The following is a 16,904-nucleotide window of genomic DNA, read 5'->3' on the forward strand; positions in this document are numbered from 1 at the left end:
TTATGCTGGTTTTTTTATTGGTCAGGTCATGGCTAGTCATGTGTTGATGCATGGGGCTTGGTAAGAATAGACTCCGTATACTTGCTTCCATCTTGCACATAAATGCAGTAATGGCTATCACTTTCCAATAATGTTGAATAAGAAAATACCGCCATCACTGCTCTTGTTCAACAGGCACCTTCCAATCATCCAAATTCTGCAATCCAGGGATGTAAATCTTTATTTGAAAACAGAGGATACTACTGCTTGATAACAAACTCATTTTGTATTTCTGAATCCCTCCAAAAAAATGCTACCTGAGATTTGCAGGAGCACATCCATTTCTCTTAGCGTCAACAAGAAGGAAAAGTCAGCTAAAAGGCAGAAAAGACAGACTCAGACTGCCAAAATAAGCACTTTGTTTATCACTCCTGTCATATGTTTTGTCAGCATTTTTGCCTGCAGTTTGATTTCTAAAATTACAAAACAAGTCTAAATGCTGAAAAGGAGCATATTCAATGCAATACAGTCTTGTAGATGTCAAAGTAAAATAAAATGCCCAGACAAGCTGGCTTTATTCAGGCTGTCTCCATTTCAAATCAATGCTGAACAGTCTCGAGGGGCAATGGGAGAGGAGGAAAGGGAGGGTCTCTCTATCACTAACCCAACCCATCTACTCTTGCCTTTTATTACAGGGAAAGCATGAAAGGTCTTTCAGCATTATCTGTATCAGATATAGGTTCTTAGAATGGCTGAAGACCTGCATTAGGTGCAGGAAGGAGACTGACTTTCAAAAGAAGATGGGGGAAAAAAAGAGAATAAAGATTTCCAAAGGATCCTCACCAGACTATACTGCAAGAGTTGCAAAAATGCAGAGTATACTCCAAATTGCATTTAATATACATTCAATGTAAAGAAGTTATACAGTGTATGTTTGCATGAAGAACAGTGTTTAATAGTTTTAAAAATATATATATGTATGGAAGTACCTATGCTATTTACTAATATTATCTGACAAGGTTAAACCTAATCTTCATGCCTGCTAGAACTGGGAAAATACGAATATATAGTAAGTTGACATTTTCAGGCAAGAAAGCTTCAGAAAGCTTTCTATGTGCCTATCTCTAATAGGCCACATTTTCCTGCCACAAATGAAAACTTTAATGTTGCCAGCCAAGTCTCATTCCTTTTCCTGATAAGCTGTTCCTCAAATATGAATGTAGATTAATCCTCTTTTAATAAGCATTAACTCAGAACAGATAATCAGCGTATAAAAATTCCATCAAATCCTCTGCCTGCTTTTGGATGATTCTGTCAAATAATTTATACTCCTCTAACAATTTTATGAATTGTGCATGAAATGTTTAGAATGCCATAATTTCCTACTTCTAATTTGTTTGCATTTATTAAGTTTTACAAAATTTTAAAGCCCTTAGTGCACTAGTCACCAAATAAGCTTACCTACTCATAACTAAACATACACATTTACTTTCCTTGCATGGCTGATGGTCTATGCACTCTTGAAAACACCTTGAATATTCAAATGAGTGGTTATTGGCACACAAATGAGTCTGAGGACACATGAAAGATACATGGCTAGATGGAGTTTTTCTTGTTTTCACACAGGAGTTATGTGAATGTACTATATAGGAACCTGAGTAGAAATGTGATGATCTATTTGTAAATTTCCCTGCTAAATGAATGAAGTGAAAGAACTTGCATATTGTACTAGAAGGGATACCTGTTTTGTGCCAGCTCCCCTTCTTTGTGTCATGTGCAAACCTGTGGAGCATCTCTGTATCTGGGGAATGTGAGTAGAGGGTGAACATGAAAAACAGGAAATTAGTGTATAAATCAGTTTCAGTGTGCAGAGCAGCAATTTTGCTCTTCTACAGGGTGTCAAATGTACACAGACATGTCCAGCCAAATTGTCTTCTATGATCTGTATTGCTGATTGCTAAATAAGGAATAAATCATGCATTTGTAGCTCTGGCAGACTTTGTGCCAAGCTTTTGCTTTGCTGATATGCAGCCATCATCCAAAAATGTATTTAACCTACTGCTTCTGATTATCACTACTGCTTCCTAGCTAGTGGAGTCACTTCCATGGTAGACATTTATGCCTTTAGTGCTCTACGTCTCAGGTTCAATCCCTGTTGATGAATAGTAATGCAGGGGGAATGTTACAAGGTGTCTTCCACTGTAAACAACAAAAATCATATATGTATCCTATTATTCATTATTTGTGAATATGTGAAAATGTTCACAAATACAGAAAGTTACCTAAATTTTAGTCCAACAGATTAATCTTAGCTCAATTATGTTCCAGCAGCGTGTCATCTGCTATTCTTCTGATCAAAACATATCCCTTTCGTGGACAAACACACAATGCAAAATAGCAAATAGTCAAAGTGAACAATTCACAAACAACCCATCGTTGGAAAATTATCAGTCCAACCATTTAGCAAGTATTTTCAAATAATGAAAACATTTCTATTTCTTTAAAAAAGTGTCACTTTGTGAATAACTTGCAAATGGAGTTGAAAAACAAACAAACAATCTTCATCAAAAATTTTGAAAAAAATGTTCTTTCTGTTTTCAAAACATTCAAACCACTTTGTGTTTATGAAGCAAAGGAAAAATCTAAATTTGTCACAAATATATATAATGAACAGTATGACCAGCTCTCGTACATATTCTGATATTCATGTTTTATGTATTAATGAAGAAAGCAGATGTTTGGCCTGAGTAAAAATGTGCTTCTTTCACAAGCAAATATACTAGGATAAGTTAACCTCCAATTAACTTCACTGAAATTCACCTGATGAAGATGAATTTAGTCCTATGGCTGTCTAAAAATGTAGGCCTAAAATCTATTTTTAGTATGCATAGGTTAAAACTGACTACGGAAAGAATAACATTGAGTCTTTTAAATTCTGTACCAACAGGTAGATGTTTGGCTAAGTGAAAATTTAAACATTTCATAACTGATCATATCACCAACTCCAAATTCACATTGTCAGGAACTTCAAGTGGACTTGAGACTCTTCCTGAGGAACTCTGAGCCTAAAAATAAATCAGTAGATTTTGCTAATTTACAAGTATACTTTTTATGCTAATTGTGACTGTTTCTGAAGGACATGGGTCATATTTTGATCTTTGTTCCACCAGTATGAATGGAATTCATTGCAATAACTTCATGTTTCTTCATAATGAGGGGGATGAAGACCTTGCCCAAAGTGTTCAACACATGCACAAGTTAAGCTTCTGATATACAGTAGTGCATGTTAAAGTGCATTATGTCTCTCAGTGAAATGAGGAAAACACTTCAGACTGTGGTTACTGTCAAGCTGTGCCACATCTCACTCTTATATGAACAAAGATACCAATAGCACTCGTTTGGCTGAGCCATTCGTGAGTTTTCAAACTTTCACTTCGGGCACAGTTGTTTCTAACAACAATCTAAAAATTGTATGTGTATATCATGTCATCCTATATGACACCTCTCTCAACAGCCAGCTGTGCCTTGGCTGCATACATCTCCAGAGAAAAGTAGACAGAGCAGAAAGAAGCAGCTGGAAGGGAACAGTGAAAGGTTCCAGTGAGCACAGATAACAACTGTACAGGGAGTGCAGAGAACTCCATCATGAGCAATGGAGAAAGACCCATTAGCACCAGAGTCTCAAACTCACAGAATGTGGGCTATGAGTTTTATGCATCTGCATTAGCACCAGGAGAAAGGAGCAGGAATGAAGGCAGGATACGCAGAAACATCATTTAAAGCAGGGGTGGGGAACCTTTTTTGGGATGAGGGCTGTTGATCCACAGAAAAATCAGTAAGGGGCCGCATACAAGTGAGAAGCCAAAAGATAAATCCTCACTGACATCCCCCCACATTCCCCTTGCACACCAGAGCCCAGGCTAGTAGACTTTGTGTGGTCCAGTCTTGCAGTAGGCGCAGGCTCCCCAATGCTGGGGGGAGGGGAAAGGAGCCATGAGCCCTGGGGGCTGGATCCAGGCAAGCCAGTGGTCGCAACTGGCCCCTGGGCCTGAGGTTCCCCACCCCTGATTTAAAGGGTCTAGGGACTGTTGGAGGATTCTGGGTACATTTTGGTGAGTTTTAGGTTTATCTACTCCACTTTTTATCACAACTAGCTGAGGAGAAAAATAACCTACAATTCACCAAGACGTGTGCACAGCCTACTAGTAGCTGGGAGACCAGTGACCCACAAGCCCCAAGCTTATTTGGAGAAATGTCCCTTGTGAAAATTGCTGGCATTTGGCAGGTATGACTGAGAGGAGTACTAGATGCCACAAAATGTTGCAGACTGGAAAACATAATACTGGCCAGGCACACTGTAGATAATATAAGAATGCTTAAGATTGTGACATTTATGCTTAGATATGAGAACTGAAGTTAGTTATTTATATTAATTATTATAATTAACTGGATACATTGCAATTCTTGACCACACATATGTTGGCAAAGCTGTTTGCAACCTGCTGTTTCAGCCACAGTTCGTTTATTCTTCACATAACTTTAATCAAACTCATGATAATGGTCTACCGTATGTTATGTCTTGTAAAAACATGATAACACAAAGCTGGCTCTGGGCTGGATGGGTAGTACATAGGCAAATGCTTCAATTAATAAAAAGCTTTGAAATGCCTTAAAGACCTACCAAGTGTATGAAAGAGAGAGTGAGCTTTTATGGACAGTGGTTAATCACTGGATAGATTTGGCATATGTGCAGATCTCAAAACCTCCTGCAGAGGCAGATTCATGTAAAGCAAAGAGCAAAATCAAGGAATAAGTTCTGGTTCTCTGGACAGCTGCAGAGGCCTTCAGAAATTTGCAAGTGAAATCATCAAGAGCAAAATTTGGCCCTTTTAAGTAATGCCTGCCTATGGTAGTAATGTTATTTCAAGCACTGTCCTGAAAATTACCTTTCAAAATTATATAATTTAGAAGGGTTGGATGAGTAAGAAGTATGCAGAATTATAATGAAAGAGAAGTTAATTGAGGTAGATGGTAGCCTTCTGAAATCACTAGCAGAGTCAATATCACATTCTAATAGACAGGGAATGGGAATATTTATCCTCGTACTTGGTTTTAATTCTGTATACCTGATATGATTATAAACACGTATTCTAATGTTTGCAATGATATGTTGGTGAGATAAGAGACACACTAATGGACAGTACCTGCAGGGGTGAAGGTGAAGGACTGAACTGCAAAACAAGAAAGCAAACACATTGTGAGTTACAGACCCTGATAACAAGCACTAATTGCAGGGCACAAGGTTCCTTTGGAATTCACTTACCTATGGTCTAAAATCATATGCAGGTTATAACAATTGAGCTTTATGCACTAGTCAGCCAGCAGCCAATGAGAAAGAATGGTTGAAGAAAGGTGAATAGTGAATTTTGACAATTATATTTGATGGAAGTTAGTTCTGAGGGGGACATGCTATTCCCCTTATCATAAGTATTACGATGAGTTCTGAAACATGATGTGTTATGAGCGTTCATTGTTAAGAGCATACAACATTTCACAATTCTGATAATGGTCATTCTGTGTCATGATGCAATGTTCACATGACCTTTAGGTGCTGCAAATGTCATGAGAAAGAATGAGTTAAATTAGAGAAGAGCCTACTGTAGCCAGTTAAAGATGCATTTTTAAAGTATAAAAGACCGCTCATAGAAACGTGCAGTGCTAACACACTGGTCCAAAATGCCTCCTCTGGACAAAATCAGGCTTAGTAAGCATTCAGGGCATTTGAAGTACATGAAAAGGTATGACACCTCCATAAGTAAATAAGACTGCTAAAATCCCATTATCAGTTTGAGGTTCAAAACAGATAAAATAATGTCACCATCTCCTACTGTATCCTCATTAGACAGACAGACAAATATATCTGTATCTATCTGCATGAATTAACAAAACCTCTCAGAGTAGAAACTATCATATATAGGAGTGTTACAGTCCTGACAAAACAGAATAAAGAGATCTGACAGGGAAAATAAGAGAATTTTTTATTTGATAAACTCATTTATTCTTCCAAATGTGATTCTCCTAGGCTAGATTGTGACTGTAGGAGACAGAATCTTGAGCAAAATGTGGTATTTTAGCCAGGAACATAGGGTGGAGTAGGTAGGGGATTCGTATTCCCTCTTACTGTCATATGGTTATGAAGTCTGATGCACAGTTTAGCTCCTAATGAGAACTGGGAACACTGTAAGTGTGCTGTTTACAACAAAGATTGGGTGAGAGGTACAGTTAATCCTTTCCGTACTTTTGTTATGCTAGATGTGCTGAAGATGTAAAAGACTATCTTATAGTAATGATGAAATGTGTTCCACAGCAATGCATTTAAAGCTTCTCATTCACTGGCACTTTTATAGCACACATTAAACAGGCATACAGCATTCATCCATTCCACTTTCATTTGTAAAAACCAGCATGGTTAAGGTTAGGATTTTAAAATTAGTTCTAAGAGCACTTGTCCTGCTCATGACAGAACCTGACTAGTCTGTAGAAAATAGTTACTGTTCTTACCAGCATAATTGCTCAGCCCCTTCCTCTTCTTTCTTCGCCAATACAGCCAGATGCTGAAACCCATCAGAATTACCCAGCATGCCCCACCAATGCCAGCTATAAAGGCAGGCTGCTTGACAACATCTGTGATTTGCTCAGTTATGCTGTTGTTATTTTCAGTGATGACAACTTCGTTGCGACCTCCTGCACAAAGAAAAGTCAATATCACATGTTTATAATATGCTCTGTAATGCAATCAAGAGCCAGAGAGCTGAAATGCAGAAAAAACAAAACAAAACAAAACAAAACAAAACAAAACAAAACAAAACAAAACAGTGCTGTGCTTCAAAAGAATTTGTGTGGCACAGGAAGGTGGATACATATTTAAAGGGTATTTAACGACAGATCCGAAGGCAATGTTTCCTGCAAGAAAACCATCCATTCCAGTTATTCAAACAAATGCTGAAAAACACAGCTACTATACTAATGTCCCTGGAAGCTAACAGATGGCAGCCCGTAGTCATTTTTTGTGAAATATTTTTGATATGGGTATCAGTGCAATACCACAAAGAGAGAATGATTGCCACCAAACAGAAATCAATCAATAAATAACATGATTATGTTGTAGTGGGAACTTCCAAATGTGAGATCTAAAACATATAAAAAATGTAGGCACTTAGAAGAGTTAATGACACCTAATATTTAGAATAATAATTATTACATGTGTAAAATCCATTACAATTATGAATAGCAAAAATGACAGAAATATAGGTTATAGGATGTGTTGATTGTAGCTAATGATTTAGAAATTATTGACTTCCAGAATATATCCCATATTCTTTCTCCTGATTTTAAAATTACACTGGTAGCTCAGTATCTGTCTTGATAACAAGCCCCTAGTCTAAACTGTTATCTGTGGATGGACATCACGCAAATGCCAAAGTGTGGAGCACCAGCACTGACACATTCTCTGATTGCTCAGTTATTAGAGCCTCTGTCCAGAAATATTTTACCTTTCCGATCTGTGCCATAGACTCCACAATTAAGCAGTTATAAAAACATGAAAATCAGACAGGATTTTATCCAAAAACATGTGAATGGAGCCTTTTACATGTTTGATGTAAAACATTAATTGTTACATATATTTTTAAATGACGCCAAAATTATCCAACCCTATTGTGTAGAGCATAGACATATCTTCACCCCCGTTTGTGAAACCACTTACAGTATTTTGAAGATGTAGAGAAGATGATTCAATGCTGTAAATGCTGTATTATAAAATGTAAGTATTTGGACTCTCAATTACAAGAACTAGCAAATTATGGGAACTAGCCAATTATAAGAACCTATCACACACAGATGTAGGAAGTAGAATATATATAGCAATAAAGTGGTTATTTCAGGCAAATTGTTATAAATATGGTAGCACTTTGCCTTGCTGTAAACTTTTATATATTCCTCTTCTATAATTCAGCAATGGTTAAATTCACTGCTCACTTCTTGGAACACAACTGCTGCTGTGTCAGCATACTGACAGTGGTCTAAAGTAGACAAACAAGGTAATTTGCTAAAGTAGATGCAAGAGAGAAAAGACTTTAAGGACCTGATTCTTATTCCCACAAATGCTCCTTTACATAACTCCAGCAGCATTGCAGTGGGTGTAAATGTAATTTTCCCTTTAATGCTCCCTTTAATCGACAAAGCAGTGCAAATGGGGCCTTAATATCCATACGGCTCAAGTCCAGAGAACATAAGAGTTCAATTTACTTCATTATGGTCTACTTGTCTCACCATAATTTATCTGTCAGAGCCTGCGCCCTTTACTCAGTCACCGATGTCAATGACAGCAATGCCTTAGAGACAAGCTAGTTTTCAGTCTTATATTGCTTTCAAAGTTGGTTGAAGTTACTTATTATGAAATGTGACGTAGTGTATCGTTTTGATGGAAATACTTTTTAAAATAATACTTTGTTAATAATTTTTGTGATTTTATTATGCTTATTCCCTATTTGATTAATCTTGTCAATCCTTAGTAATTGTGATTGTCTGCCCTTGTGAACAAATAGTTCAAATGTCATATTGGACGTTGGCTTGCTTCTGTTAAAAAACCTTTGACAATTTTACTATAAAGAAAAGAACAAAGAATTTTAAGAAACACTGGAGAGTCAAGGGAGAAAAAATCTTGACCGATTAAGGGTGCTAGTTTGGGAAAAGGCAGCATGTGGGCTTCCTTATATATATTTAGAAATGCCAAAGCACTGCAATTGCATCATGCCTAAAACTTGGACATTTCACTTAACTTCAGGGCAGAAAACCTGATTTGCAAAAATTCTAAATTTTATCCTGTCAATTATCAAAGCACCCGGGCTTCTCACCCATTAGATGGCACGAAGACAAAAAATGGGTAGAAACCAGTGGGTAAGGGAAAGATGAGAGAGAGCAGTGACTCCATCAGATATTTTCCCTTTCTTTGTTGTCCTGGGAACCCTTCTTTGGGCTGAGAGTTCCATGGCCAAAAAGGGATGCCATGTGTTTTCCTCTTCCTTGGTGTCCAGGGATCCCCTCTCCAGGTGAACCACAAGGCTGGCATTCAATGTGCTGGGGTGAAAACAGAGAGCAAAGATACTATGAAACGTACTTTTGAGGACATAATATATGTTTTAGTAGAAATCAGCTCGGGAACTAATGTTGCTCCAAGAAGCATTTACTTTCCCTTAATTTCTGCTGAGGGCAGACTCATCCAACCTTTTGGATGCTGTGTAGAGGAAGCAAAATGCTGAGGCAATAGAATTGCTGCTCATGAATAAGCCATGGAAAAAGAAAGGCAAGGGGCACACTTCAGACATGCTGGCTCCTTGAGCATGTTCCTGAATCCAAAGAAGGGTAAAGTGGTGCCCCGAATGAGCTCTTCCATGTCATTTACTAATGGGGTGAAAGACCTGAGGAGCAGACCATATTCTTATAGCTATATCTACTCTAGTGACTGATAGAAATACCTGCTCTACCAAAGTGATCATTTTTTTCTGTTTGGGGTTAAAATTTAGAATGTCTTGAATGGAGAGATAATTGGTATCTTGAATAATAGACAACAGGAAAACTGCATTTCATATACCCTAACTATACCTCACTTGCTAAGGGGATAGCGATGTCAAATTCAAGTGAAATTTGGTGGAGGGAAGAGGTGTTCCTATCTGATAGAGTAGGATTTGTTAAAAGGTTCTTAGCTGCCATTTTATCTTTACTCTCCTGTGTTTAAAGAAAGGACTGATTAGACTCCACACAGAATCCTCGATCTTACAAGTGATCAATAGAGTGGAAATTGTTAATGAGCTGATCTAAAGGACTGAGCCTTATATTTGGTGAGGGGACAGTGCTGATGCGAAAGATGGCATAGAAGAGACCATACCAGTGAGGCTCTCTGCTACCTGGTGAAAGCACTAAAAGCAGGAGGACTGGGTCAGAAGGAAGAACTTCAGAACACAGAATTGCAGCAAATGGGCGTAAGGAGAGGCAATAGCCATGATCATGAGGACAGTGGGCAGGCAGAAACATTATTCAAAATCAACCTTCCCTCCAACCCTCCTAGCAAGAGATGAACTCATCTGATCACAACACTGAATTCTGCTGACCTCAGACAAAGGGAAACAGGAGTGGTGTCTCTAAGGGACATTCATCCCTTGAGATTTTCATACCACGAAGAACTACCAGTCACAACAACTTGGGGCAAGTATTTTATTTATGGCTTGCCTACTTTTGAATCATCACTGGGGTGTTTTTCCAAATTACTGCTGTATTCCCTCTTCTTCTAATATACAAATTCTTTTTGCTATACACAAACAACTTGCTGGCAAGTGAAGAAATACTGCCTCTGAGAGGCACCAAGCCATGATGATTTCTTTTCCCATATTTCTGGGTAGGGGATTGAGCCAGTTCTGTTTTGTAATGTTAAGAGGGATCCTTGCATCTGAATACAGCCCTTGTTGCTGCTGATGCCATCTGGCAGAAAGGTTACAGAAAGGAATTTCATTTCTTTATAGAAACGTTAGTTCCTAAACTGGACACATTAACTTCACAATGAGGTCAGAAACAGATCCTCCATAAATAGTGAATGCACAAACATCTCTGCAAGGAGAACCTTAGAGGAGCTTTCTGATGACTTTGTCTCCTCCCAGTGCCTCTTCCAGAAAAAGATGCAATCTGTCTCCAAATTAGGTCAACTTACTTTCTAAGCTAGCAGCCTGGATGTTTGTTCTACCCTTCGGTGCTTAGCAATTACATGTGCAAAAGTAATAATTCATTTAAATGTCAAAATAACATATGCTTTGTGATTTCAGTAGCTGAAAAGCAAATGAACACAGATGCATGTTTCCTACTGACGTAAAACAAAATTAGTGTAATCGTAAGGCATTTGGGGGATAAATTACATTAATTTTGTATTTCTGTAGATGATATTTAATCAAAAATAATATATATGTCATCCAAGATATCAAGGTACTATTTTGTATACTGCAGGTTTTCTATAACAATGCTGTCAGTTCTACTAATTAGAACACATACGAGAGATGTGTGTGACCTGTAACGCTCCATTGTTCTTGCAGACAAAAATATAATGAAATATGTCTTCCTCCCATTGGAGAGTAATGAAGAACAAAACTAATTTGCTGGACCAAAAATTAATTAGACACATCAGATTCAATTGTACCTATTACTGTGAAAGTTTGCAGCTGTTCTTCCTATTATTATACCAACTATAAAATGTAAGTATGAACATGCTAAATGATTACTTGATTACTGAGATAACTATATTATTAGCCAGTATTATTTTTAATGTATTTTTTCTTATAATCCAACTCCATTTAATTCTCTAGCATCCTTAATACTGCTAAGCAAAATTATAATTTTCTCTATAAATAACTAGTTTGATTTTTTTTTCTCTCTCTCTCTCTGTCTCTCTCAGCTTTGCAAAGCTGGAAAACATGTACAATTAATGGAAAGAACACAATTAATAACCAGTGTTCCCTCTAAGTTGCGCGGCAACTTCACAGGTGATTATTCAGCTTTGGCCAGTTAGTCAGCTCCATGCACAGAGCCCTGAGCCTCTGACTGGGCAGAGCGGATTAATCACCTGTGAAGCTGTGCTGCCACACAATTTAGAGGGAACACTGTTCATAACTGTTCCTTTGTATTAGACCTAACAAAAAATATAATTTAAAGATAGCATCTAAAATCGGTAAGAAAGTATTTTAATGTATTAAGGGAAGACAAAATCATTATAGATATCGGGGTATGGCCATTAGAGTAGCAAGGTAAGATATCACTTGTGGTATTTATACTGCACCACAGTTGTGCACATAATTTTTTTAAAGTCACATTATGGTCCCTCCCGCAGGTAATCAAAATTTTATCATGTAAACACATGTTTGTGAGTAACTTTATTCACTTGAGCAGTTCCCAGGGGCATAAACTATAGAATCGCCAAAGGTCATCTAGTCTCTGCACTGAGGCAAGACCAAGTAGACCATCTCTGACAGGTGTTTGTCTACCCGGTTCTTAAAAACTTAAAAACTTTCAGCAATAGGGTTACCACAACTACTTTTAGAAGCCTATTCCTGAGGTTAACTATCCTTATGATTAGAAAGTCTTTTCTGATATCTAGGATAAATCACATTTGTTACAGATTAAGCTGATTCCTTTTTGACTTACCTTCAGTAGATATAGACTGATCATCATTCTCTTTATAACAGTCCTTAACATATTTGACAACAGATATTAAGTTACCCTGTAAGTCTATTTACGTAACTGTTTTGTATTGTTCTAGTTTCTTCAACAAAATATTGTGTGGCACTATGTCATATCTTAGGGAAATCTAAATATATTACATCAACACTATTATCTTTACCAACTAAATCTGTAATCTCTTCAAAAGCAATAGCAATATGGTCTATAAACAATAGAAAAAAGATGATGTTTAAAGAAAAGAAAAGTGATATGCAGATAATGTCACTGCTAGTAACTGTATTTTGCTTTGTGAATACAAAAGGGAAAATGTAAGTGAAAAAGGAAATCAAAATCAAAACAGAAAAAGACCTTATTATTGACTTCTCCTCTTTACATATGCAGTAAGTGCTACCAGACAAGATTGTTGAGGTACATATCCTGGGATCATTAAAGAAAGAATTAAATGACATCATGAGTATAACAATGAATAAATGAAAAGTCTCTAAGTTGCAACTGGCTTTTTTCCAGTTTATAATGCGCTTACATTCTCATGTCTTTTCCACCTCCACATCATAAATACAGAAACATAACTTACCACATCTAACTCTGGTGTATATCAACCAGTTTTTCAAGAATCAGGGAACGACTGAGGGCTCAGTTCTACAAGGTACTAAGCTCTCTACTCCGATCCAGCAAATCACATTAGTGCACATTTCACTTGAAGCAAGTAAGTGAGTAAATGGAACTACTCCCATGTTTCAAGTTAAATATGTCCTTAAATGCAATATTGGCAATATTGGTGTTATGCACCTTGCAGGATTAACCCTTAAAGCAGTACTTTCAGAGATACTTCACCAAAAAACCAGGTTGTTCAAAATTAATGAATTCAAAGTGAAAGATCTATCTCTCTGGAGGGATCATTTAAAGAGGGGCCCTGAATACATAATTAGTAGCCTTTCCAAGGTTTTTGTAATAGCTGAGTTCATTATTTTCAAAGTCTTGGAAGATTTATATTTGCCTTTTCTGTCATACATATTCCTGTGAAATTTCAATTAATAGACTCTCCCTAATGGTGGATCTATCTTAATCTCCCTTTTTAGACTTGCCCCACAAAAAAGAAATATAATAAAAAAATCTAAACTTCTGCATTGCCTTAATTTGAATGGATGCATTTGTAATATAAATGTCATTAACTGCAAATAAGTCTCATGCTAGCTTTTCTGTGAAGGGTAAATTTCTCCCCAATTCAAATGAACATTCTGAGTCTGAAACGTTGCTTTAGATACATTGTTCACTTTGTCCTCCTGTCTCTGCCAAGAGTCCTAATGGCACAGATAAGAAATAGGAGAGGAGATAATATAACCTTATCCAAATACTCTTTTACAAAAACCACGTTTCTAAAGCAACATTAATGGATGGCCTGAAGTCATGGCTTAAATAGATCAAATTAATAAACAAATTCTTATATTCTAAGCAGTTTAATGAAGCTCTACAACAAATAAGGCTCAATTCAATTCTGTTGAGCAAGGTTTCCTACCTTGTCCCCAATTTATATTTTAGAAGAATCTCAGAAAGATAAAGTTCTAGGTTTCCCTTAGGTCATGAAATTAACTGAGCATGAAAACCACTAATAAGAAACAGTAGTTTCAAAGGGAAAAGATTACAATACCAGATTTCCTCTTTATTTGGTCTAGAGGCCACTTCTTCACTGGCACAAGAAAGCCCATCTGCATGGGACAGCTGAGAATTACTAAACTTCAAATGCTCAGAAAACCAACTTTCAACAGTGCCTTGGGCAACAGCAGTTCAAATCAGGCAATATTACAAGCAGGATAAGAAAGCATTGGTTGCTAGTTTCCATAAATCTGTCAACTTGCAGGAGCGGTAAATTCATAATAAAATATTAAATCAGCTGTGCAGGATAATCTATGTTTTTTAATATGTTTCAGGAGAGGAAGAACTATTTCATCTTATTAACTGTGAGAACTGGACAGAAGAGGAGGAAGCAGTGTTGGTAGGTAGTGGTACATTTAAAGTTAACTAGACATCTCAAATTGAATTGCACCTTTGTTTTTTTCTCCACTGGATTTTTATGCTTTCAAGAAGTGATTTATGAATGCTTTGCTGAATTACTAAACAGGTAAAATAAAACAGAGTAGACAATCACTTACCAATTATTATGGGTTGTGGTTCACTTTTTACTCCAACACCTGCACTAGTACTTGCTGCAACTTCTACTCGATATTGAATACCAGGGTATAAGCCACCTATCACTACAGAGCGAATGGCTGCATCTACGGTTTTGTTGATGTGAAATCGAGTCTCATTACCGAGGCACCAGATCTGAGGGATGGATTGAAGAAATAAAACAATATGAAAATAACCATGCTTGAAACAATGTTGTACAAACACTTTATACCCTGAACTTCCCTAACCTGGGTGTCCCTTATCTGAGAACACCCATGATTCAGACCCCTGCAGGGGGTGGAGGAAGCAGTTCTGTGCATTGCCCAGCCAGTATCTTTCGAAAAAGCCTCTTTCGAAAAAGAGCGTCTAGACTGCAAGCAGTACTTTCGAAAAAGCAAGCCGCTTTTTCGAAAGAAAGCACCCAGTCTGGATGCTCTCTTTCGAAAAAGCCCTGTTGGCATTCAAGAACTCCTTTTTTTCGAAAGAGCACTTTCAAAAAAAGACGTTCTTCCTTGTGAAATGAGGTTTACCGCTGTTGAAAGAAAAGCTGCGTTCTTTCAATTTAATTTTGAAAGAACGTGGCTTCAGTCTAGACCCAGGTGAAGTTTTTTCGAAAAAAGGCTACTTTTTTCGAAAAAAACCCTGAGTCTGGACACAGCCTGGCAGAAAAAGGGTGTGTTACATTTCTAAAATGCTATATTATGCTACATTGTTGCTGTCATAACTGAAATTGATCCGGAAACTAGATTTTGGGGTCCAATTTATTTTACCCTGTAATTCAACGAACACAAAGAATGTTCTTTAATTAAGCTTATATATGCCATATTCCAAACCAGCACTTTGTGGCACGAATGGTATATTATTTCCAGGCATTTTTGCCATTCTCTCTTATATTTATTCATGAGCATTTCCTGAGACATTTTAGCATTGAAATGTTCAGGGACTCTTTTTAAGTTGACGGGATCTGTGCAGACTATTACTATAATATTAAAGAATGCATTAACTACCACTCTAATTCCACTCAAGGGAACCAATACATAAAACCCCATATATGCATGTATGTAATTACTGTACCAAAGGAAGTTGCTGCTGGTTGAAAACAACATGCAGTTGCTGACAAAGAGCTGGATTATCACAGGCCTTATTCGGCTCAGCAGACGAGTAAGCAGAAGTAACATTCTGAAATCATTGTCGGTATAAATGAAGGAAGAAATAAAATTCTAAGCTGCATGTGTAACTTAAATTGTAGAAAAATGCTGAGATATTTTATTACTTAATATGAAAAATATCACCTAAATAAGATACCTATTTTTAAAAGATGCTGCTGGGCTTTTATTTACTGAAATGGGAAGGATTTCAGAAGAAGCCCATTGGATGTCATTTTCTGACATATCCATGCTGTAAACATTTACGTAGGCTTAAGTGGTCAGAGCATGGGATTGACCATTGACTGATACGGCCTCTGAGGAGGACACCTTGCAAACGGTACATCAATGATAGGGGACAAAAGACAAACAAAGTATACCAAGAGCCCACTGAGGAACACTGACATAGGAAGTATTCGCTACACTAGTGATGTTCAACACGTTCTCTAGGGAGGTTGCTTGTGGTCTACAGTTCTCTCCATTAATGCCTTTGAAGAACTATTGAAGAAGATTTGCATTTGATTACAAATGTAACTTGTGTTCTCAGGGTCACACCCTGCAATTTTTATACTGAAGTGTTTGAGTCAGCATTGTTGCATGGCAGGAGTAGCTCTGGCTGCCCCACTGCCAGCTTCTCTGTCAGGCCACTGCACCTCTAGGATAGGAGCTTGGCTGATTCACTGTGAGCATTGAGTGGTGCCTTGTACAAGACGGTCATTCTCCACACAAGTCAGTTTTATTTCTAACATAATGCTCAGTCAGCTTAACTGAAGAAAAAAAGGTAGAAGTGCTCAGGCCTCTCTGCTTGTTATCATACAGATATGTATTTAATTATGTTAAAATCTAAATCCCCCCAAAAAATAAGATGTCCTATAATTCAGCCACACTACTTGCTTTCATTCTCGTCCCTTCCACTATATATCATTTGTACCTTATACTCCTGGATGATTCCATTTTGGTGATCTGGGGGAGGAGGGTCCCAGGAAATGCTGATGCTTGTGCTGTTGTGGTTTCCAACTGTCAGAACAGTAACGGATTGTGGCGGGGCACTTGGAGCTACACCGGGTAGAAGGAACAAACAGAAGAAAGACATTAGTTCTGTTGCTGGATCATTAATTTTGCTTAAACTGGCAGGGAATCTGTGCAATTTGCATTCCCACAAGCTTGAAGATGCATACATTGCTGGGCAATGGCAATTATGAAAAATGCCTTGCTGAAGAGAAGCACAGCACTGAATGAAAATGCTGTGGTTGCGGCAACACAGAAGCAATGCAAATCACTATATATGTATTATTTATTTATTTATATTAGAAAGTCTCAGGTTTACATTAGAAT

General features: G+C 37.4%; 1 protein-coding gene across 24 annotated transcripts in view; it reads right to left on the reverse strand.

Annotated features, from left to right (window-relative positions):
- Positions 1 to 16,904, reverse strand: part of ROBO2 (roundabout guidance receptor 2) — a 625,770-nt gene that overhangs the window by 65,724 nt on the left and 543,142 nt on the right. For 13 of the 24 annotated variants that reach the window (XM_075909831.1, XM_006136940.3, XM_075909830.1 and 10 more), the window contains 3 exons: positions 16,501 to 16,625; positions 14,409 to 14,580; positions 6,541 to 6,723 (listed from right to left, as the gene is read on the reverse strand). In XM_075909831.1, the coding sequence (XP_075765946.1) occupies positions 6,541 to 6,723; positions 14,409 to 14,580; positions 16,501 to 16,625 (480 nt within the window). Of the gene's footprint in view, positions 1 to 1,720; positions 1,781 to 5,183; positions 5,211 to 6,540; positions 6,724 to 14,408; positions 14,581 to 16,500; positions 16,626 to 16,904 lie in introns of all 24 variants that reach the window. The other 11 variants (XM_014580520.3, XM_014580517.3, XM_014580512.3 and 8 more) reach the window with 2 other exon arrangements.

This window comes from Pelodiscus sinensis, chromosome 1 (assembly GCF_049634645.1).
Source record: "Pelodiscus sinensis isolate JC-2024 chromosome 1, ASM4963464v1, whole genome shotgun sequence".
NCBI classification, from domain to species: Eukaryota; Metazoa; Chordata; order Testudines; family Trionychidae; genus Pelodiscus; species Pelodiscus sinensis.